Source organism: Echeneis naucrates, chromosome 12 (assembly GCF_900963305.1).
Source record: "Echeneis naucrates chromosome 12, fEcheNa1.1, whole genome shotgun sequence".
Lineage (NCBI taxonomy): Eukaryota > Metazoa > Chordata > Actinopteri > Carangiformes > Echeneidae > Echeneis > Echeneis naucrates.
The window spans coordinates 6,269,567-6,292,094 of record NC_042522.1 but is presented as its reverse complement, the minus strand read 5'-3'; the positions used below and the strand labels follow the sequence as shown (position 1 = coordinate 6,292,094).

At 39.8% G+C, this 22,528-nt stretch overlaps 1 protein-coding gene across 2 annotated transcripts; it reads left to right on the top strand.

The window, feature by feature from the left end:
- Positions 1 to 557: 557 nt before the first annotated feature.
- On the top strand, positions 558 to 18,915 carry LOC115052475 (putative cytochrome P450 120). Of its 2 annotated transcripts, none has more exons than XM_029516607.1 (11): positions 558 to 978; positions 2,036 to 2,113; positions 2,530 to 2,614; positions 3,366 to 3,401; positions 3,592 to 3,731; positions 3,920 to 4,043; positions 4,493 to 4,595; positions 4,911 to 5,021; positions 8,021 to 8,148; positions 13,318 to 13,405; positions 17,255 to 18,915. In XM_029516607.1, the coding sequence occupies exons 1-11, from the start codon at positions 789 to 791 to the stop codon at positions 17,408 to 17,410; spliced, it is 1,239 nt and encodes a 412-aa protein (XP_029372467.1). In that variant the 5' UTR covers positions 558 to 788; the 3' UTR covers positions 17,411 to 18,915. The 2 variants fall into 2 exon arrangements, with proteins under 2 accessions (XP_029372467.1, XP_029372466.1); XM_029516606.1 differs by having other exon boundaries at positions 4,451 to 4,595.
- The last annotated feature ends 3,613 nt before the right edge of the window (positions 18,916 to 22,528 follow it).

Sequence of the window (22,528 nt, the reverse complement as noted above, 5' to 3'; positions counted from 1 at the left end):
TCCTCCTCTATCTCTGGTTCAATTTCAGTGCCCTCTTCATCACGTCCAAAAAGCTGGACCAGAACCTCTTCGACAGAGAACTGCTTGGTCAGTGGCCTACTCATTGTGCTCAGAGTAAAAGGAGTGCAAGGCAAACATCATGCTATATATATATATACACTGTTCAGTCTGAAATGTGCGTGTAAGTGAGTGAGTGAGTTGGGGTGGTGTGTATGGGGATGTTTTCTGTCTGATGGATATAGTCTGGATACCCATTCATTTCCTATGGCGGTCACTTTTGACCGGAAACACCACAGGTGTAACAAGGTTGATTAAAACACTCAAAATTCAATGAAAGAGGTCATCATCACTTTTATATGTTCAAGTGCATAGTGTGGAGTATATCATAAGGTCTATTTATGAGTCTTTTAAGTTGTAAATCGGTCAAATTTGACCCGAACGCGATAGGAGGGCTTAAAAGGAAGACCAGCCATGACGGTGACGTAACAGGAGGTTGCAGAAGTAAAACCAAAGCTTATTTGTGAATTTCCAAACAGCACCTGAACGCATCACTTCCCGGTAAGATCGGATGCCTTCTGATACCTCGGAGCAATCGGCGAAACACCGAAACGGCTTCAGTCCGACTGACACCAGCCCCAGCCGATGACAGCCGGGTTTAGCCCGAACCGGGATTAAGTTTTGATGAATCCGTTTTAGCCGGCTGCCGTTTCAAGATCCACCTTACGAGCCAGACCAGACCAGACCGGACCGGACCAGGCGGAGCAGCGTCCCGCAAACCTCTCTCCCCGATGTCTAAGTTACCAGGAAGCGCAGGTGTGTCGGTGCTCGGGGACAAATCGCTGGACTTCTACCGGGACCCGGTGGGCTTCTGCCGGGAGCGGATCGAGAAACACCGGAGCAGAGTGTTCCTCGCCCGCCTGATGAACAGACCGACCGTGTTCGTCTGCTCCGTGAAGGCAGCGACAGAGCTGCTGTGTGGTACGAGCCCTTTACGTCAGCGTCTATACGTGCGCGTACAGGTGTACACGTCTGAGTTGGAAGTAAATGTTTCTGTTTCGAGAAACTGATGGATCAGGTTGCTCAAGATCAGAGTCGTTCCTCTTCTTAATTGCGTGGCTGATCATTTACGAATTAATTGTTAACCATCTTCAGAGGGTGCGCCATTTTTTTTAAATTGTAATGAACAGATGAGCGGTAAATAGTGCGTCTCTGTTCTTTGCCTCGGGCTAGTGAGTCACATCGGCAGCGGAACAAAATGGAAATTTTCTCAATAGGGAATAAACTGAGCCCGGGAGATTAGTGTGATCTGTCATGGGAGAGACTCGTGATGATGTTTCAGAGGGGAGAGAAGGGGATGTAAGTGAGATCAAGTGTTGTAATCTTTTGTTCTGCCAGCCTTTGTAAAGTAGTATTAGCAGCTATCTAATGAATGGAAAATAATAGGACATGATGCAAAAAAATGTAATTGACATGCACATTGTAGCATCATCTACTATATGTTGTAATATATAACAACTCATTTAATTAATGTAAATGTAACAGCTCAATGCATCATCAGCAGCATATTGGTCAAAGGTAGAAAGTTTCTTGATTTGTCATGTTGGCGTTAGAGTAAATATAACATGATTAAACAATATTAGAAATGTATTGTTACTGAAATGTAAAAAAACAAAACAAAACAGTATTCATTTGATCATAATACGGTGAAGATTAGGAATTTTACTTATCAAGCCACAGCAAAATACTTAATACTATAATTCTATAAAGATGGTCCCCTGTCAAAAAATGACTCATAAGAATATTTTTTTCCACCCCCAACTTGTATGTGAGTGAATCTTCATTTTTCATTTTACTTACGTTCGATCCAAGAAACATTTGCACATCCTTAATACGGCACTCTCTCCTGCTTTCTGTTCGGGACACACACACACACATCTGCCAACGGAATCCAACAGTGTGTGTTGTATTGTGTAATAACTCTAAATAGTGTGTATATGTTTGTATGTATATCATGGTGATATGTGTTGTGTTTCAGAGAAGTCCAATGTTTTTCTGAAGGATCCGACTGATTTGATGACCAACATGTATGGTGACACCATTGTCACCACCAATGGTAAACGCACACAATCAGCAGCTCCACAAACAAACTTGAGCTGCAAATGTGGCTCTCTGGGGCCAGGATATTAAAACACAAGGGCTTCAACAGCTGCCTAACAAAATTAATTTGCCCCATCTTCGATATTAATTTAAGTTACATTGAAAGCTGTTACCTGTGACAGTCAAAGTAAAAGGTCTTGGATATGGTGTATTGGTCAAAACAAGACATTTGGCACTTTGGATAGGTAGGTTGTTTAAAATTTGTGGTTGATTGTAAAGAGAATACCTATGGCTAACATTTCAGTGATTTATGTGTTAATGTGAAAACTTTCGTCCCATGCTACAATGCAGTCTTGATATTTGTGTAAGAAAAGATCACCTTCAAAAAGAAAAAAAAGAAAAAAAAAATCAAATTCTGTCTGTTTGATTCAGGTGAAGAGGCATGTCTTCTCCGTCTGTCCCTCGCCAGCCTGTTTTCAGGAAGTTGTTTGGAATCATCACGCGATTACATCAATAGGTATGGAAGTCGTTGGAATAGTGTTACGGCCTAGCTTCATGCTACATTTTGTTAGCAATGATTTTGTTGTTGATGTTCATTCATTAGTTTGCTAGTTTGAGGGCTCTGGGTTTGGACCCAAAAGCTGGACACCACTGACCTGGTGAAAGTGTTGGGGAAGCAGACAACAGGCAAGGCCAGGACCAGAAGGCTTACATGCATACTAAAAACAATCTGGCAAGGAGTGAGTGAGCAGCAGAGGCTTATATACCAACTGACCGGTGATCAGGGCCAGCTGTGTGCAGCAGGTGAGGGAAATAGTCCTGATGAGGTGGGCGTTGCAGTGAGTTCAGGTGAGAGGAATCCAACAGAGACTGCGATCGCTTCGGAGATGACATGTCTCTTCACGCAGTCATTAGTAAGGCCTACAATGCTCAATCTCTTTCCGGTCTGGCTGACTGTGTATTAACTGCGTCCAGCCTCTTACTGTCTGAATGTCCATGGCGGCACCAGAAATGCTTGCAGGGACAGGTGTGACGCAACTGCAAGGCTTTTATTGCTGCAACAGTTGTGCTGTGTCCATCTATGTCAAAGGTCTCTTGAGTGAATTTTTGTTTGTTGAAGGGGCAACACATTGTGACTGAATTGGCCGTTGCATACATTATTGTTGTAAAGTACCAATGCAGTTTGCAGTACATTTCCTGTCATGACATATTTTTGTGGTTGCATTGAAATGAGAAGTGTGTTTTTCTCCACTTCTGTCTCTCTACAGTGTATGTGAGCGCTGTCTGAAGGACCTTTCGCTCAGGTAGCCACTAAACATAAACCTCCAGCACCTCAAAAGATTTAAAGATTTAAAAGATTTAATAGTATAAAATGTAGATTGTTTAACAGATTTTCGGCCATAAGTGCTTGATTATTTTAGCCTAATTATTTTAGGGCAATAAATGTAATTAATTTATGCAACTAACTGATGCAAGCGATCTATGGATACGTAGGGGGCAGCCAGAGAGTGTCTACTCTGTCTTTAAGCGACTGGGGACAGAGTTGGTCTTGGGCCTTTTTCTGAATGTACAAGCAGAAGAGCAGCCTGAACTATTCGAGGAAATTTCACAGCTCTGCACCCAACATTGGCATGGTAAGGAACACTGATATATGCAAATATGTACAGTGCAGTTGACACAAACTGCTCCAGTAATAGTACTAGCATTGTAAGATAGTCACAGATATTGTCTTTGTCAGAAGTCATTGTTCTGCAACACAAGATTGCAAAAATGTACCACTTCCCCAAATGTTTTTCCTAACTGTCCTTGTCTGCCCCTGCAGGCCTGATCTCTGCTCCAGTCAACGTGAAGGTTCCCCTGTGGTCATCGGGTTTCTCCACTGCTCTAGATGCCAGAGATAAACTAATGGACATCATCAAAGACAAACTGGAGAATGACACACGGGGGTGAGACTTTTGTTATCACTATCTTTGTGTTTGACACACACAAAATGGACTCGCACAAACAAATTGTAGTAAAGAAATCCTCATCCTTCCCCCTTTTCCTTTCTTTTTGTCTATCTTTTATGCTTTCTTTCCCTTTCTTATTTCTTTTTTCTTGCTACTACTACTACTGCTACTACAACTATATGAAGATATAATTCCACCTCATTGTGAAGCATTAAATAAAAGTAGGTAGAAAGTTAATGACTGATCTTTCCTATTGTCATCCATCTCAAATAGTATTAGTCAGCTATTTGTACCCAAATTACAAGAACAGATTTTATAAAAGCGCAGCGACATAGTGGCTCTTCGTAATTGCAATTTCATTGTTATGCATAATATTCTGTCTCCCGCTTCCCCCCCACCACTAGTTTTGTGGGCACTCTCGCCTCCTTGCCGCTGCCCAACTCCAGCTGCGCCTCCCAGCATCTCCTGTTGTTCATCTCAGCTCTGATTCCTAAAGCTCTGGCATCACTGCTCACCTCCTTCACACTGGCACTCTGTGGAAATGAACAGGTACACAAACAAAGACAAAAATGTATCTGTTGATAACCCACAATAACAACAAGATACAGCTGGACAATTTGATATTTAATACACTAAAGAATTTAAGAAAACTTGAACTTAGGACATTACTTGCAATTTTATTTAAAATCTATCATCCATTTATTACCTTTTTACAAACTTAAATCAAAGAAATATGCAATGCAAATTGGTAATAATAGAGCACTACATTTTAATTAATTAATAGTTTTTCTTTTCTCTTTCGTAACCATCATTTATTCCTGTTGTATGTGTTAAATTAACAAATCAATATCTCTACTTGATCAGGAGGAGACACGACGACAAGCCTTAGAAGACCCTGATTACTTGCACAGAGTACTGCTGGAGGTTCAAAGGCTCTGGCCTCCTTTTATTGGTGGACGTCGAATAGCTAATCAGGTAGGACTCCTCAGGTGGCCACTGACACCCATAGTGCCTAGCACTGAATGAGAAAACACTTCTGGTCTCAGTCAATATCATAAGGATGAAGTGATTAATCAGTGTAATACAGCTTTCCAAGAAATTGGAGGTTCCACACTGGTATATGAGGAAATGTTGACACGGTCTGATAACCACTGCCAGCAAGTGTTAATGTGTCAGGGAATGCCACCTGAGGTGTCACATTGTGCATCCGGAGCACATTCTAATTTAATATGCCACATTTTTGACAATAAGTGTGAGTGCAGTGCAGCATACTCAGTACTACAATGTTTCAGCTGTCTTTGTTTAGTTTACATGAGAAATGTGTTGAATCAAGTATTAAGCTCTGGATTAATTTCATGCAGATGCAGGATAAGTAAGAATTTAATAAGGGTTTAAGTATTGTTGGAGAGCACCAGGTGACAAGGTCCACAAGTGTGTGACAACTGTCCCATTATTGTAAATTTTGAAGGATTTATGGTGGCTGGAAATGCAACTCAATATATTTATACTCCTGTTGTGTTCACAAAGCGTGTTGGACACCTCTCCTCTAGATGGCGACAGATTACTGTAAATGAAAGTCTCTTCCACTGTCAGGTCCTTTCTACTGAGTGAAGTGGCTTAACGTTTTATATCATTCAGCCTGTGTTGGTAGATGCCCTTTTAAAAACCTCTTTATTTTGATTTAAATGTTGACAGGGAACATTTTTCAGCATTTGGGTGAATTTTATGTTCACTCAAGAACATAATTAACACAATGCAACCTTTACTCTGTATACAGATATAACATCAATCTTGTCAACCAATAGATTTGCACTTTAATTGAAATCCTGTCCTTTGATTTGCTGGCTGCTTACTCTGATGGTAGGGTGGTCAGAGCTACTCCACTTCGACTACTGTGACGTCATCAAACTGGCTTATGCAACAACCCAGTTAGAGGCATTGATCTGTCTCTGTGATTGATCGGCTTCAGTCCGCCAGAAAGAAGGAAGTGAGGTGGGGGTCGGGTGGGTGGGGTCGATGGGAGGGGTACACTGGTGACACCGCAAAGCCAAGTGGAAAGTCATTTGTCCCTTCTAGGAAATGGACTAGTACACTTTGATCACTGATGGCCTTGGTGCGACAGGGCTTCGTGTGTGGGGTTTTTGAAAATAGAGGAGAAATGCGTTCACAAGACTTGTGTAGCCTTGAAGCCCATAATGGACAGGACAGAGCAACAAAACAACAAACGTAACTGAACACGCATGAATCCATCTGGGTTTGGTGTCATCAGGGGAGCAAAGAATACAAGAATATCTATAGTGCATCATGTGCACGAGAATAGATTAGTTTTGTTGCATAGTATTTCACCCAAAATTTAAAAGTAGCTCTTATCAAGTCACAGTCCTTCTTTTGTCATCCACTTTGTATGACTTCAAAAATACTGCTAAATATAAAAGCAAGAACATAAGTGTTGGATCTACACTGAAAGGAGTTAATGAGATGTGTGCAGGTAAGCGTGTAAAGAAAGAGAGAGATTAGTATTCATGATCAGGTGGAAAAAGCAGAAGTTCCATCGGGTGGAACTAAGATATGCAATAGTTTTAGCTATGTGAATGTGTTTAGGTTCCTGAGAGCAGGTCTAAGAGGGAATGAACTCACAGCTCTCAGTGAGAACCACAAGAAGGAAGGAGATTTGTATAAGATTTTCCACTCCAGCAGAGAGAAAAATGAGAGAGGGTAGGGGAAAGAGAAACAGTGATCATGTTCTCTGGCAGTCCATTAGTGTAGCTAATGGATGTAGTGAAAAGGTGAATTAAATGGGCATCATTTGGGTGAGTGTCCTTTTTGCCCCAAGGCGGCTCCTTTGACTAGGGAAAAACAACTTGGGAAATTTTGTTGAAATGGGAATTTCAGTTTTCATTCAAATCAGACAACGGGGTTAAAATGTATCTCATTCAGTTTGCCTCAAATGATTATTACAGCAGGTTCTTACAATACTGTCATGCTGATGTTCAGAGTTCACTTTTAGTGCAGATGATGTTCGCAGAAATCTGCTTCACATTCTAAAAGTCCTGCTCAACAGGCAGCTTTGAATATGATACATTCAGATTGCACAACTTGGATTAGGATTATGATGTCAGATGTTTTAAAGGGTAGAGGGTGGGTGTTTGGAGGCGGGGGGGCCCTCCTGTTCCACTCCTAAGTGTGCTTGCTTTGGTGGTTCAGTGGTGCTTGCTGTTGCATGCCTGGAATACTGGGGGCAGCTGCACGCTGCGTGGCTACAGTTTGGGTGCCTCTTGTTTTTCCCCACATGCAGGGTGGCGGGCCTGGGGAGCCTGACCTGACCTGACTCTGGGCCCTGGTGATGGTCTCACTCATATTTAGGGAATTCCACCATGCATGTATTGTTTCACTTCCCAGCTCAGTTTGGGTCATATCATGAAGAATTAATGAATCCTGCCAAAAATTGGCTTAGCTGCTCTTTCAATCTATCACGATGTACCCCATCTTTGACTCTGCACCTCTGTTGGGACACCTTAACTTATCTGGACTCCCATCTAGATCTATACAGAAACCCTCTGGACTCTCATGAGCTTGAGATCACCTGCTTCCCTTCCCATGTCTAAACTTCTGTGCTGTATCTAGTCCCCCCCCCCCCCCCCTTCTTTAATTCACTGTGGTGCTGCACTGGCCTCCCTGCCACACAAAGGTCATTTCACTCAATAAAGACCAACAAGCTTGCTTCAAAGTAGCAAAGAGGGCTGGTGATGGTCACACACACACGCTGAAATTATAAAATATTTAGTTACAAGACTCTCACAAAAAGTTGACACACTTTGTGGTATTAAACTATAAAGACAAATGCACAAAAACACACCAACGACAATTGGAACAACATGAAAAATAAACAGTTGTTCATCATTGTGTAAATTATCACAATGTTACTGTCATACACTATAATGTTGTGGTGTCTCCTTCTGTGTATGTGTGTGCAGGACTCCACACTGGCAGGACATAATATTTCAAAGGGTTATGGTGCTATCTATATCAGCTACACTGTCCACCGCGACCCAGAGGTCTTCCAGCAGCCTGACAAGTTCCTACCAGAGAGGTGGAGTGGAAGGTAAGGATTTGGTCTTCATTCAGTTATTTCAGCAACTGACCCAAAATGTTTGCAGTCTTGTGACAAAGCCTTTCAGTGGTTATTGTCAGGTGACCGTTTTAGTGTTACACTGTCTATTCTTAACCATTAAGGTTGCATTTCAGCCAAGATAATTAAGTTCTAACCTCAAGGAAGCACCTATTTTATCCAAAAGCATCATTTTTGAATTCATTTCTTTTTTTGCAGCTAAAAGGTTTGTTTGTTTTTCACGCAGAGATTGACATTTCTCATTTTGCAATGAATTGTGGAAACAATCTCTAGAAGAGACAATTTGTGTTACTACAGGGATAGCTTGTGACTGGGTGGGTGACTCATGTTTCCCGGCCAGTTTACAGATTACTTAAAGTAGCTGAGGCCTTTCTGAAGTTTTAAAGCTGTGTACATTATTGAGTGAATCACAAGTTTGAAAATTATTCAGTAATTATTCAAATGAAACAGGAATGTATGAATTTAGAAACAGACATAGCTGTAATTGAATTGAACTGTCCTTTGGTGAAATTGACATAACCATAGGTTTCACTGGCTACCAACTCAAAATAGATGATGGTTTTCATGCATGCAGCTTCTGTTTTTTCGCCTGTGATCACATGCCATGCATTGTGAGACTGAATTAACAGATGGGACTCAAATGAAAACACTGTGGTTACAGGCAGAGTGGCAATTTTTCTGCCAAATCAGGTATTATTGTTGTGTGAGAGAGAAAGGAAGAGAGAAATAGCAAATCCATTCATTCATTCATTTTGTCATATTAATCCTTCTTTAGATAGCAGATTAGTAATCTACTTTGTGGTCTAGACTGTAGCTTCCTTTATGATTCTGTATTGGAATATCATGCTGTGTACTCAAAGCCACATTGGAGGCCCAAATACTGAAGTGTGAACTGATCACTCTGACGAGGATAGACAGAGACATATAAAGACATATTACAGGTCAGCATCCTTCACTAACATCCTTCACTTTGTCACCTACCAGCTCTGTTAAAAGGAAATCTCTTCTGGCTCCTGTACAGAATCACACTTTTTTGTGTGTGTGTGTGTGTGTTTGTTTGTCTTCCTCCAATTCCTCCATTCACCTCTTTGTTTTCATTCATGCACCGTCACTCAGTCGACAGCACAGAGCGGAAAAATCTATGAATGTATGTATGTAGGTAACTGCCATGGAAACTGGTCACCTGACACCATCTTTACTGATTCCCTCGTGTGTGTGTGTGTGTGTAAGGGCCCTGTGCCCTGTGGAGTGGGATGGGATGCAGTAAAATGAGTCAGAAATGATCCTGCTTTTTCTTTTTTTTTTTTAGCTCTTAGTGCATATGTGTTGCTCTGAAACCAAAAGCAGGAAATCTCCTCTTTTAATTTGGAGTTTCCCTTTTATCAGTCAAATATATTCATCATCATAAAACCATAAAGGATTCTGAGGAATGACCTCTTCTTCCTGCCCTTTTTGCAAACATGACTATACAACAAATCTCAACATATCATACTGTTTTATGACAGAGCCAAATTTCATAGTCAAATATGATATATTTTTATAGACATCCCTTCAGTGCCTTTGATTAGTTTGTTTGGATTTATTTAGCTGTATAAACGAGTTCATTATTTTGATGTTATTGGGTTTTTTTTTTTCCAACAGCATTACACACAATATGACCTAGCGAATTTGCTTTCTTATCTTATCTCAAGGAAATCCTGTAATCATTTACATAACACATTACTGTATTTGAGTTTCCATTCATTATTAAACATAGTTTAAACAAAGATTTTAAGGTAAAACAACTAAAATACATATAATAATATAGGATGATCAATTTATTTTTAATTATCTGTTTATGCAGAACACAATATTAACTTGGCAATAGATGTGTGTTTAAAAGCAGCAGAGTGCTCAGATAAAAAATAAATAAATAAATAAAATCTATGAATGAGTAGACAGGTAGCTGCTGCCATGGTAACTGGCTACCTCAAACTCATTTTTACCAATGGGGATTCCCTATGTGCTTTGTGTGTGTGTGTGTGTGTGTGTGTGTGTGTGTGCTTGTGTGTGTTTGCACACCTCCCTCTCTGAAAGTGGGATGGGGTTAAGGGATGAGTCAGAGGAGATTTTCCTTGAGGCAATATGGTGTCAGACCTATAAGACATACATCATGAGCAAAACAAATGAATCAAAAGGAAGCTGAATGAGAAAGTGTGACTGTCCGTGCTTCAATGTCTGGTTGGTCAAGGACACCCAAACTTAAAGCTTAACTTTAAGGAATTTGACGATGAAAGGATAAGTCTGGTGATATCCTGCTTTTGTTGCCTTTATCCAGCCAACAAATCTTACTAAAGACCAATACTGACAAGTATCGTCTGTTTAGCCGAAATATTATTAAGCTCATTCATCTGTGTCATGCTATACTGCAAAAATGATAAAGCAAAAAACAAAAAAACAAGGCACATCATTGCTGCTTTTGAAATTAAATGCCCTGTTTTCAAATTCATACTTATTTTTGTTGCCCATTTTTAAATAGCATAGCGTCTAATAACATTACAGTAGCATTTGTATACTAGGAAGGCCGTTTTCAATTTAGTGAATTTCCCTCATTTAGGATTAACAAATTAGCTCTCCAGTCTCTTTGTCTTTTTCTGTTCATGTGTGTTTGCTTTATCTCCTCTTTTAACCTTCCCTTTATCTTCCGGTCTGTTTTTCTCTCTCCTCCTACCTGCTTCTGTCTTTGCTTCTCCATTTGTCAGTCTTCCGGGAGATTATTTTCCTGTCAGCCTTGATAGTTGCCTGGATCGTTTTCTTGCCACCTGGCTGTTTAATTTAATGACTGCAGTCCTGTTACATAACAAGCCTACCTACCATAACTACAGTTTAACCATATTGTCTATTTGTATGTGTATGTTTCTGTGTGTTGATGGAGTGTGTTTCTTCGTACATATCATCAGTTTGTGTGTGTGTTTTTGTGAATGAGCTTTTCCAGTTTCAAGCAAACAGTGGCGCTAGCAAGTTAACATCCTATCAGCCAAACACCCACACAGGCACTGGTCATAGATAAATGAATCGGAAATGCTGCCAGATAAAAATCAGAGCCACTGCAGCAGGCTGTGGTGCTAGTTTCAGATAAATATAAAAACAGGAAGTGTCCTTCTGGTTTTTCAGAAAAAGACAGACGTGTCTGTTTTTATTTGAAATGGAAATTCACTTAGCTTTTTATGTTTCAATAAATCAACCACTGTGTGAGCATTTCGAAATGACTGAATCCTGAGCGATAAGTTCAAGTTAGTGTGTCATGGTCTGTGTCTAAATTGACAGTTTTATTCATGTGGGCTGGTTGAGTTCATTTAATTATTTAATTAAATTATTTAATCATAGATTTAAAAGATATGTTTTCCATGTATGTATATATGTAAATACAAAAGAGACCATCAGGCCAAAATGAGCAGCATTTACTGAGATCAAGTGAAATTGTGAGTTGATTGTTGAAAAAAAAACTAGTGCCCTGTATTTGGTTTATAATGTGAACATTCATAGGTACAGTGGAATCAAACTTAAGATCCCATTTCAATGTAGGCATTGTTGCCCAGATCTTGCCTAAAAACCACAATCAGCGAAATTGGTTCAGCCTGACATTGTGTCCCGATAGCTGGTTTCTTATTGGAAAGGGGCTTTTTTGTTTTGCTTTGTTTTGTTTTGTCATTTCATATCAGTAGTAAGTTGTACTGCCATCATTTTCAGATGACACAAAAAGTTCCATGAGCATGAACTCTTTTACATGGTAATTGATGGACTTAAAAATGTGTCATTTTGAGATTTATTACTTCATTCATTGCTGCATTTCATTTGGGGCTCCTAGAAATCTCCCTTCTCTTTCTGACCTGTGCTGACATAAAACCTGGTATTTACTATTGCTTCTTATATAATAATAAAAAAAAAATTCCCATTAAAACAACTCAAAAAATGTCTAAGAGTACTTTTCTGAATCCCCTGTATTTATTAATTGAGATTTTTATTGCCTCTTGTCTTCAGGATTCAATCTTAGCCGCCCAGACTGGTCTCTTATTACATTTTATACAAGAAAAACAAATTTTGCTGTCCAAAAGATTATACCTCTGACAACCTTATAACCTGATAACCTTATGTAGGACTGCTGGGTACAGCTTCTTCTCTGTGTCTCAGCATTACAAGACTATGTGTCTTACTGTTTCAGGATGGGCTCAATAGTACATTAAACCATTAGACAGATGCTGCAGGGAACACTAATATTCTCCCTCTCTCTGCCTCTCTAACTCGCACACACACACATTGAACCCTGGCTATACAGCCACTAATGCTTCCTGTTTGCCTTTAATCAGAGCTCAGGTTTCAGGAAGACAGGATGCATTAGCGGCGAGAGGGGAGAGATGGCCTTCATCAGCAGGCTGTTGACAAACCTGCTGACTGGATCCAGCCAGCATTTTGAGAGGAGTTATGCTGGAAAGTTACAGACATGGTGTCAAGCTGTGGTGTTGATTCGTGTACATGTTGTGTTATTGTGCACCCTTCAGACTTGGGGTCCAGGTGAACCTGTAAATGAGTGAAGCCACCTGCGCTGAAAAAGGCAGTGGAAGAAGTTTGCAGGCTGCAAAGTGCAGTTGTATAAGGCATAAATAACTTTAAGTAGAGACAAAGAAATTAAAATGTATATCACATTGATAGCTAATGGGTACTAATCCAATCAAAAGGTATGATTGGACATATTCAATTACAATTTATACACATACCATTTCACACGAAATCCAATCCTTATCGTATTCACACTATATACATAAAGTTCACTCACCACCGGCTACAACCCCGCTCCTGTTGAGAGACCCTCTTGACCAAATGTAATCATCTGATCTTTATATGATGTCAGATCCAGTGCTCATGCTGTTGATAACAATGGCTCCTCTGAGTGTCCTACATGAAGTGCTCCTTATTCTCTTTAGTAACAACTATGAATGGAATCCAGTCCTGTAAACAATACTGATTTGAGCACTCTGACTCATGAAAAAAAAAAAAAACCAAAAACATGAATATTAAATGTTTTGTGTATGTGTATGTGTGTGCAAGTGTTTTTTGTTTTCTATAATATCCAAAATCTCTAACTAGGTATTTTTGTATTTACAGGAATGCTGGCCAGGAGAACGTACTGTGTTCCTTGGGCAATGGGCCCAGGAGTTGTATCGGATCTAAACTTACTGATGTCTTCCTTAAGGTGACTCAATTTCTTTGCCACACACAGCCACACATAAATACGTACAAAGAATGGAATCTTTGTCACTTTATTCATAGCTTTCTGTTGTATTTAATGAATGGAGTTGCAACTCTCAATTTTACCTACTGGCTCAAAGTTGAATGTCTACAAACTCTACATCCAAGAACAGTAACAAGAGCAATATAACTACACCTGTCCATTATAGAACATCACACTACAAAAGCTGCTTCTTATCAAACTTCAGGGGTCCTTAAACAATAACAAATTAGTTACTAAGTTTTAATTTTGTTGCCTCAGACTTTAGAGCAAATGTCTACAGCTCCAAGATTTACACTTGTGTCTAACGACAGACAAAAAAATATATACAATGACGGCATAGTAGGTGCAGTTAGGGAAATCTAAAAGTGTAGCTGCCTATTCAATTGAGTCCATATGTACTTAATGGTTAAAGCCCCAAATGGACACCGTGGAAAATCTTTGTGGATCATTTGAAGAGGATCTGCTGCTGGATTAAGGCACAACAATGCTGTAACTTTTAGTGACTGACATATCTTGGCAGACAAAAAATAAGGGCATCGGAGCATTAGTCCATAATTTTGCAACTCAGCAGTGACAGAGAGCAGCGTGAGCCATCCCCCAACCTTTGAGTAACTAGAGAACCACTTTAGAGAATGATGAAATGTTTGGCTCTTCATTTGTGTGAGGCAGGGAAAGCCAGTGTGTGTGTACGCTTATTAGAGGTATCAGATGGAGAGTGTGTGTGTGGCACAGGCTGTCCTGCTCAAACCACCTGTTCTTCCCCATGGCAATATTCACCATAGCCACAATTGCATACGTAGCCTACTCAGGAGATGCACAAACACACAGACAAACAGAGATATGGTACATGTGTTTTCCTTGTAGCTCTGTGCATGTATGCAATGTGAGACCTGAGCGTACAGGAGTGACACCAACTTGAAAACAATCACTGTGAGCCAGTGAATCCCGGAGGCTTCACCTGTCTGAGCTATGACTTTCAGTCATTACAGCCACACCTTTGTGCAGGTTGAGAATCTAACCAAATGTAGCGGACATTTTCCCAAACTTCCACTTCTTGAACCATCTTAGATTCCTCCTGCTGCACAAAACATAAATGTATAAAACAATAAAAGGCAAAAGAAGGCTGCTCAATTCCAGCAAATAGTTGATTGTCTGCTAGCAGTCATTCCGACATATTTTTTGGAAGCATATGCACTGTGGATGTGTTTGTTTGTTTGTTTATTTTTTATTTTTTATTTTTGTTTTATGTAGACCCAAATACTATAGTTGTGAATGAAACACCTCTTGGCCATGAGCTACTATTTTGTCAGGTTATGGCAGGTGGCTAGTTAGCTGTATATGGTGATGTTTGTGGCTTACATTAGAGAATATACGCTAATAATATACACAATCCAAACTTTTAGAGGTCTCCTTGAACTAGTTATGGCTGGTGAGAAATGCTCTGATAGAATAATTTGGTCAATGGTTTTTAGCAAAAGGTCTTTGAACATTAGGAAGCACTTGAAATGTATCCACAAAAAAATGCTGTTCTGTATTATCTTGAAGTTTTCATGACTACTTAATTTATTCCACTCATGCCACCATCACTCTCTTATTGCTGGTGTTTCTCAGTGAATGTAGCAAGCAGCAGGAAGGAAGCAGATTGCGTTAGCCAGTCAATAAGAGGCTTATCTCTGCAGTCCACATCCGTTGAGTCAGACTGGTAACTAACTGTCTAACCTACTGTGTTATAGCATCACAACAACTACATGTTTTCCCCTCAGTTTATTAAAGAGCATGGACAGGGATGACAGTGCAAGCTATCCAAAATGCATGACTCAGTCCTGCACACACACACACACACACACACACACACGAGTCACTGGAAATGTTAGTCTTGCTTGAAAGGAGCTCATTTGAAATGTTCACAGTGGTTGAATGATCTGCTCTCACCTCATTCAGCTCTCCTCATTGTTCATCGGGACAATCATATCTCATTATTTATAAGTGGATTACTTATCTTCAATAACTGGAGGCAATTTTTTATTTTATTATTATTATTTTATTTATTTATTTATTTATTTGGTGTGTTCTTCCCAGTGTATAGGAACGCTTTTAATCAAGGTTGAACTTGATTAACCTGTGTTGCAGTGTAAATACAGTAATGTGCATGCTGTTCAATAGAGGGCACATGTATTGACTGATTCGAGAGACAGATGAAGTAGCCAAAACTGTAATTATTTAAAAAAAGTTAAGCATATATATCGAGAGATGTACTGGTGGCTCACCTGATAGAAATCACACAAGACTCAGTTCTGAGCCATCCAAGTTCAGGAGTCTTTGCTGCATGTTATCCCCTCGCTCTCCTCAGCTCTCCGATCTCACTATCTCACCTAAAAGTGAGCACACGTACATTAATAACCCATCTATGCATAGCAAAGAGCAGAGATGTAGTGGTCGACGTTTAGCAAGCAGTGTGCAGTGGCATTCTAGAGTCGCCATGTGAGAGCAGTGAGTTCACATAACTAGGACAAGTACCTAAGGTCAAAGTTTACCAAGGGATTTGCACAGTTTTTTGTTTGTTTATTAGTAATCAGCTACAAGTTTTCTTTCGTATTTTAAAATTCTTATTCAGTTGAACATGGAATCTTGATTTGACTTTTGATTTGACAAACTGCAATATCACATTTAATTTCAATAATCTTCAGGGACATTTTACTAGGGAAAGTAATGAAATCTCTATTAAAAAAAAATCCTTCAGTTTTATTTTTTATTTTAAATTTTTTTTATATTATTCTGAAATCTGTTCAATTTTACTATAATTTAATCCAGACAAATGTCTTTTCAGCTGCACTGTGCAATGCTGAGGAGCATATATACTGGCTGATCTAACACACTGTCCCTCACCTTAGTCAAGGTTTGCTTTGCTTTGCTCTAATGCAGCACACGTTGAACCTCGTCCTTCTTTATAGCCTTTTCTGTAATGACTATAGAGGCCACATACACATGCCAACAGTGACACACAGTCACATGCACACACACACATACATGGAGGAGGGTGTGACAAGAGTAAAAAGTAGACCGCAGGGCTCTAGGTCAGAGATGTGACTCATCGCCTCCTCACTTTATCCTTCCCCCATCCTCCCTGCCACCTCCTTCCCCATCCATTCATCCTGCTCCTCCCCCTCTATCAGGAAGATCTTCATTCATGAAGTGGAGGGAGGTGGGACAACTGGCTGTTACTGAAAGATGTGATTGGTCAGTTCGTTGGCTGAGTATCAGCCAGTGAGGAAAGCTGGCTATGATATCACCAGCTGTGGAGCTCAGAGTGCACAGCATGTAGACTGAAACAGCCTAGAGATTCAGCTTTATTTTCCTGTGAACTGCTCACAAGTGAGAATTGCAGTGTTATCACATAGATATTTTTATGTAAAACTGAGAATTATTCATGATTTGAGACATTACTTCTGCCTACGAAGTCCAAGGAACCTGATGTACAATTTAGCTTGGCTGGTAAAAGGTGTTGCGTTGCATTACCATTTCTAAACGATGCATACAATCAGACATTGACTATTATGGAGGCTGTAGCTTTGCAAGTTGGAGACTTATTCAGTCTATGCGGAAGCTCTTATTCTGCCAAATGCCTTCTAGTGTAACATCTTGTTTTTTCTCTGCTGTAAAATGACGAAACTGTCACTTACACCCCCGCTGCTCTTAACCTGAAATATCAACTGTCAAACAGAAAGTGCGTTCTGTTGATGTCAATGCAACAAAAATACTTAAAATATTAAAAAAGCTGTGTGTGTGTGTGTGTGTGTGTATTGTTGGCAGGAGGCATGCTTGTACCTGTTAAAGCACTACAGCTGGAGTTTGGACCCTCCATCACAGGACCTTGAGTACAAATGGCTGCCTGTGTCCCGCCCCGCCAGCCTTCCAACAATAACTTTCACCCAACTGGCTCAGACCAGCCCTGACAACACCAGCTAGCACGGAACAGCATATTTCGGGATGCACCTGCTGAAAAAGAAAAAAACAAACAAACATAAAAAGCCAGTACATATCTGAACGCATTGAGAGGTAAACCATTAAACCAAGAGGCTTTCCCCCTGCTGCTGACAACACAGTAACCATTCCGGGGGAAGCCAGGAAGTGTGCTGTTTTCATTCTCTGTTTCTGCAGCTTTTTTTGATGAATCTGCACCAGAAAAATAAAGAAGTCCCTCGCTCTTCCATTGTTGAATCTGATGCTGGTAGACCGCACGTTTTTCTTGGATGCGTTATATACATTAGCTAGAAATTGTAATCACTCTTCATATTAATTAGATACTTGCGATGCCGTTGACTGTGGGATTAAATTAAAAGACCTCCAAAATATCAACCTATTTGATGGAGAAATTGTGTTTAGGGGCATCCATTGTAGCATCAGTGGTTCAACCAAACACATTAAAGGGAACACACACGTGCACACCGGGGTAAACCCTCAGATTCCATCACTGACTGCAAACCTGTCTCCCCTCCCCCATTCACCACCTAGCAACCACTGCCTAGCAACAGTTCGTCATCCTGACACTGTCTTGCCTCCTTCTAGTATACAAGGCTCTTTCTCTGTCTCTCTCTCCCACGCGCACACAAACAGACACACTAACCTGGTTACTTTTGAATGCATCCGGTCAACAGTAAGATGGAAGTGATTCCAGTAGTTCCAGATCACACATTTACATTTCAAAAAATGATGTTTACAGGAGTGATTTTTAGCACGTGAGAATAAAATCAAATGGAACTTATTCTCTGCCTGTCTCAGATAAATATTAAGGATTATTCATGGTTATTCATATGAATTATGACTGTGATGTAAAACACCTCATGTTAAAATGATGTTAAATGATTTAAGTGTTGAATGTTTTTCATATCTTAGTGTATGTAAGAGTGCCTTATTACATGTTTTTGAGACTACATAACATGTCAGCTATCATGACACTGTTATTTTTCTTTGTGTTTTAAGTAAAAAAATGTGTGTGTGTTTCAACTTGGGGTGATTCATTCTAGCTCCTTAAGTTGCTTCACATTTCATTCACATCCCATCACATCTCATCCAGGATTGTGAATGCTACTGATGGGTTATGGTTTGGCCAGACTTTTGGTGCCATAACTCACAGGTAAATCCAAAGTACCAGCAGAAATTCAGTTCAAGGGATAATACCAGAAACCTCCATCTCTTCCTAGCTCATACTGCTCAGGTCCTTAACAAGTGATGAGGGGTTGCCACAAGCTAAAATGGCTGACAACCATGACAATACTGACAAAGACTATGCTTTAACCCAGTGTGGCTAAAATACAGAAATAAAAGATGAAAAATTCTTCCATAAGCCCCATTTAAATGTTAAAATATAACATATAAAGTAGCATAAAAGACTGTTGTGCTGTGTATTTATAATGCAATGGTCACACACAATATACCGCTGTATTTTTCTGTAACAGATCTTAACTGTCATTGTGAAGTGGAGCACATTCAGCTACATTATGAATAAATTCTTGAGTGTGCAACGTGTTTAAAAAGTGAGCTATTCTGTTAATGTCGGCATAATAAGCTATAGGCATGTGTCTCAGAGACGCTTTTGTCCTGCAGAGAACTGCTCAACAAACCTACTGTTCTTCTTGCTGCTCTGGCAGACACCCACACACTCACACACAGCTATACTCTCTGGTATACTCAACTATAATGGAGACATCTTACTTGTCTCCCTTAGCTCTTTCTCTCTCACTCTCTCTCTCACACGCACACACACACACACACACGCACACACACACACACACACGCACACACACACACACACACTTACAGACATAAATCACACAGGGTCTGACAGAAAATGGGGTTCTTGTGAACAGAGTGGTATGACTCACTGTTGCCCCCACACTTGTCCATTAGCTGATGCTCCTACTCACAAGAATTTATGACAAGAGAGACTTACTCTGAATCCTCTTATACACACGCACGCACAACTTTTACTTTTTAAATTTTTCCTGTCTTATACTTTCGTGGACTCCAGTGTTTTTGGATTTTTTCATTTATATATTTATTTATTTTATTTATTTTTTTTTTTTTTTTTCGGTTGAACCCCTTGGTCTAGTACTGAGAAGACAGAGGCAAAGTAAACATTAGCGATACTACACTCAGGTCATTGCGTAAACATCATACAGTCTTGAATCATGCTTGATTTTAATGATGAAGAGGTGAATCGTATATATAAAATAATGTCATGTTAGGCTATCATGCAGCTTGCTGCAAGAACGTTAAACTTCAACATCTTACAAAGTACATTTTATAAAACATTCTGTTGTCCACTCTGTTTGTCCGTTAAATATAAGACTGCAGCCACTCATTACTTCCTCACAGACCCTGAACTCGCCTGACTGACAGACCAGCATTTCATTCGCCACATTTGTTGCATTCCATCCCAAACCAGCTATGCGAGCCTCTCCTCTCCATATTTAATTAAAAACATAATTGAGGAATCACCTGACTGTGCACCTACAAACAATGCTCTAGTGAATTTCCTGTTATGAATACCACTTTAAAAATGCCAAGATCCACAGAGCAGAGGAACCAGTCATATGTATCAGTTCAACCAAACGCAGCAACAAGCAGGAGTTTGTTATGTGCAGATATTCTGTACATTCTGTACAGATAATAGTCTTTATAACATACATCTAAGTGGTAATAATATATGCAGCAAAGTCATATTCAGAGTTTTAAAAATGAATCTAAAAAGCTACTAATATTGCCATTTTTTACTTTGTTATCTTTCATTTTTTTATCATGATCAGAAGGCATCTACTATGTCCAGCAGATAAAATATTTTGGGGGATCAAGTCTAAAGATGGAGAAGAAATGGAGATACAAAGCGTACAGTCCAGGAGGGGTCATTTTTACAACCATGAAAATAGCAAACCGTCTCAGTCATTCACGTCGACTGACACACGTACACACACCCGTCTAACAGGAGGTAGGACAGTGTATCCAGATGGCAAAACAAAGCCTGAGGTCAGTTTTAATGAGCAGAGCTAATTACCACATGACTGTCTTATCTGTCCACTGTCAGTGGCCTGCTGGCCTTTAACAAGGTATACAACAGGAAGTAAAGGCAGGAAAACCCCACAACCCCCACAACTGCTCCCCCCAATACACACAAGCCTGCTCACACATATGTTTGGACACACACATACTACTCACTGCAAACACAGGTAAGTGTTTAAAGTGACTACTATAAAACTACCACTATACACCATATTTCAGTAGAGTGAAAACAGTGCTTCAAAAGGCTCATATGAAAATATATGCTGGTCATCAATATAAAATATCTATGAGAAAAGAACCCGTTTCATAACATAGCCCCAGGACAGAAAAGACTGTGTGTGGCACAAACAGAAACCCCTAGGGAGCTATGCCTTTTTAAGGTGTAGCTCCACTGTTACGTGTTTTAAAGCCACATCATGAAAACAGGTAACTGCTTTAAATGGTGAGGTTTATAAATATGTATATCTACATTAGTCAGTAATTTGATGTCAAACTTCTTTTCTAGTTTGAAGTATTTTCTGCTTTTGTTCAAAAACTGATAAGCCATGCCATTAAAACAGAAACAGTTTTTAGTGAAGGCAACAGACACTTATTCAGCAAGAAGATATCAAGCTATAAACACACACACACACATATATATATACACACATATTTACTGAGTGCATATGAATGCACTGCAAAAAAAAACCAAACAAACAAGAAGTAACCAGTCAAAAAAGGAGAAAAAGACAATACAATGTCCATCAACTTCACAAGAAAATAGGGCCGGGGAGGTCAAGCTTTCACTGAGGTTAAAGTGAGTATTAGTTATGGACCAGTTCATTTCAAAATGAGTGGACAATGTCTGGTTAGGAGAATGGTTTAGCATTTGTTTTTGTGTAGCTAGATGTTACCTAAAAATGAACTGCTATCTCAAGGCGACAGTCGTTTGACTATCTGGCTGAAGAATTTCTTCAACAACACAAACTTCACAAAAACGCACACACATACAGGCTCATGTAAACGCACAAGCATGTGTCTGTCAGTACAGTACACACACTCCTAGCTGCTTACTACTGCGTTTGTCTGCGCTCAGACAGGCAGGAAGGAAAAGCCATTAGTCACTGAGGTGCCATCAAGCCCCGTCAAATCGTTTCATTTATCTTCCATCTGCTACTGAACTGCAGACTGCTGCTCAAATTCACCAGGGGAGGGGGAAGCCCACAGGAGCAGAGCACTCTATACCTATAATCTATCCATATAATCATTTGTTACAGTCGATGGCCCTGTATATTTATATTCTGACAAATGTTGGTAAATGTCTGGTACATGTTAGTGAGAAGTGAGAGAGCCAGTTATATCATCACATTAATTTGAGTTTCAGGTCACTCAGCTTCACAGAATATGAAAAACATTTGGTTGAGCAGTCTAAATGCTAAAGCCAGCATGCAAACATGGTGGTGCTGGTTAGGCACAATAGTCACAATGCGTATTGTATTCACTTAGCATGCGTTAATTAGGATTGGAGATGAGATATAGTTGAGGAGGATGGGGGATGTTTTATGGGCATTTGTGGATAAAACAACCGATATTAGGAATAGCACATGCTTGCATTGAGTCGATGTGTGAAGTTGAAAGATGTTGTGGAACGGCAAACGAGTGACACCTTCTTGGTTTCGGATCTGAATCTGTTTGCTTGTCTTCTAATTTTCTCATTTTACATGTATTTTGACAGTTTCCAGATAAAGACTTTAAGAGCAAACACAGTGTTTCAGCCACATTAACCTGTAAGTGATCGTGTTGGGAGAAGTAACACATTGTCATTGTTATTCTGTCTTGTCTTCATCGAAAAGTCATAGCAATATTCTAATATGAGGTCTTGCTCTGCCTCTCCATGTGGAAGTGTTACATACTGTACAAACTCAACATTTTGAATTGTTTCAAATTAAAAGCCCTCATGTGGACAGAAACTCTTGCTGGGCTTCATATCTGCATCCGCCGCCGATGATTTCTCTCTCTCCCACCCACGCTTAAGATCTCTCTGAAGGT

What these genes read in the sequence shown, in the direction of transcription:
- LOC115052475 (XM_029516606.1), top strand. Translation starts at nt 789, where the DNA reads ATGTCTAAGTTACCAGGAAGCGCAGGTGTGTCGGTGCTCGGGGACAAA. An exon ending in CACTCTGTGGAAATGAACAG is followed by an intron (nt 4,596 to 4,910) that starts GTACACAAACAA and finishes CTACTTGATCAG; the next exon opens with GAGGAGACACGACGACAAGC. An exon ending in CCAGAGAGGTGGAGTGGAAG is followed by an intron (nt 8,149 to 13,317) that starts GTAAGGATTTGG and finishes TTGTATTTACAG; the next exon opens with GAATGCTGGCCAGGAGAACG.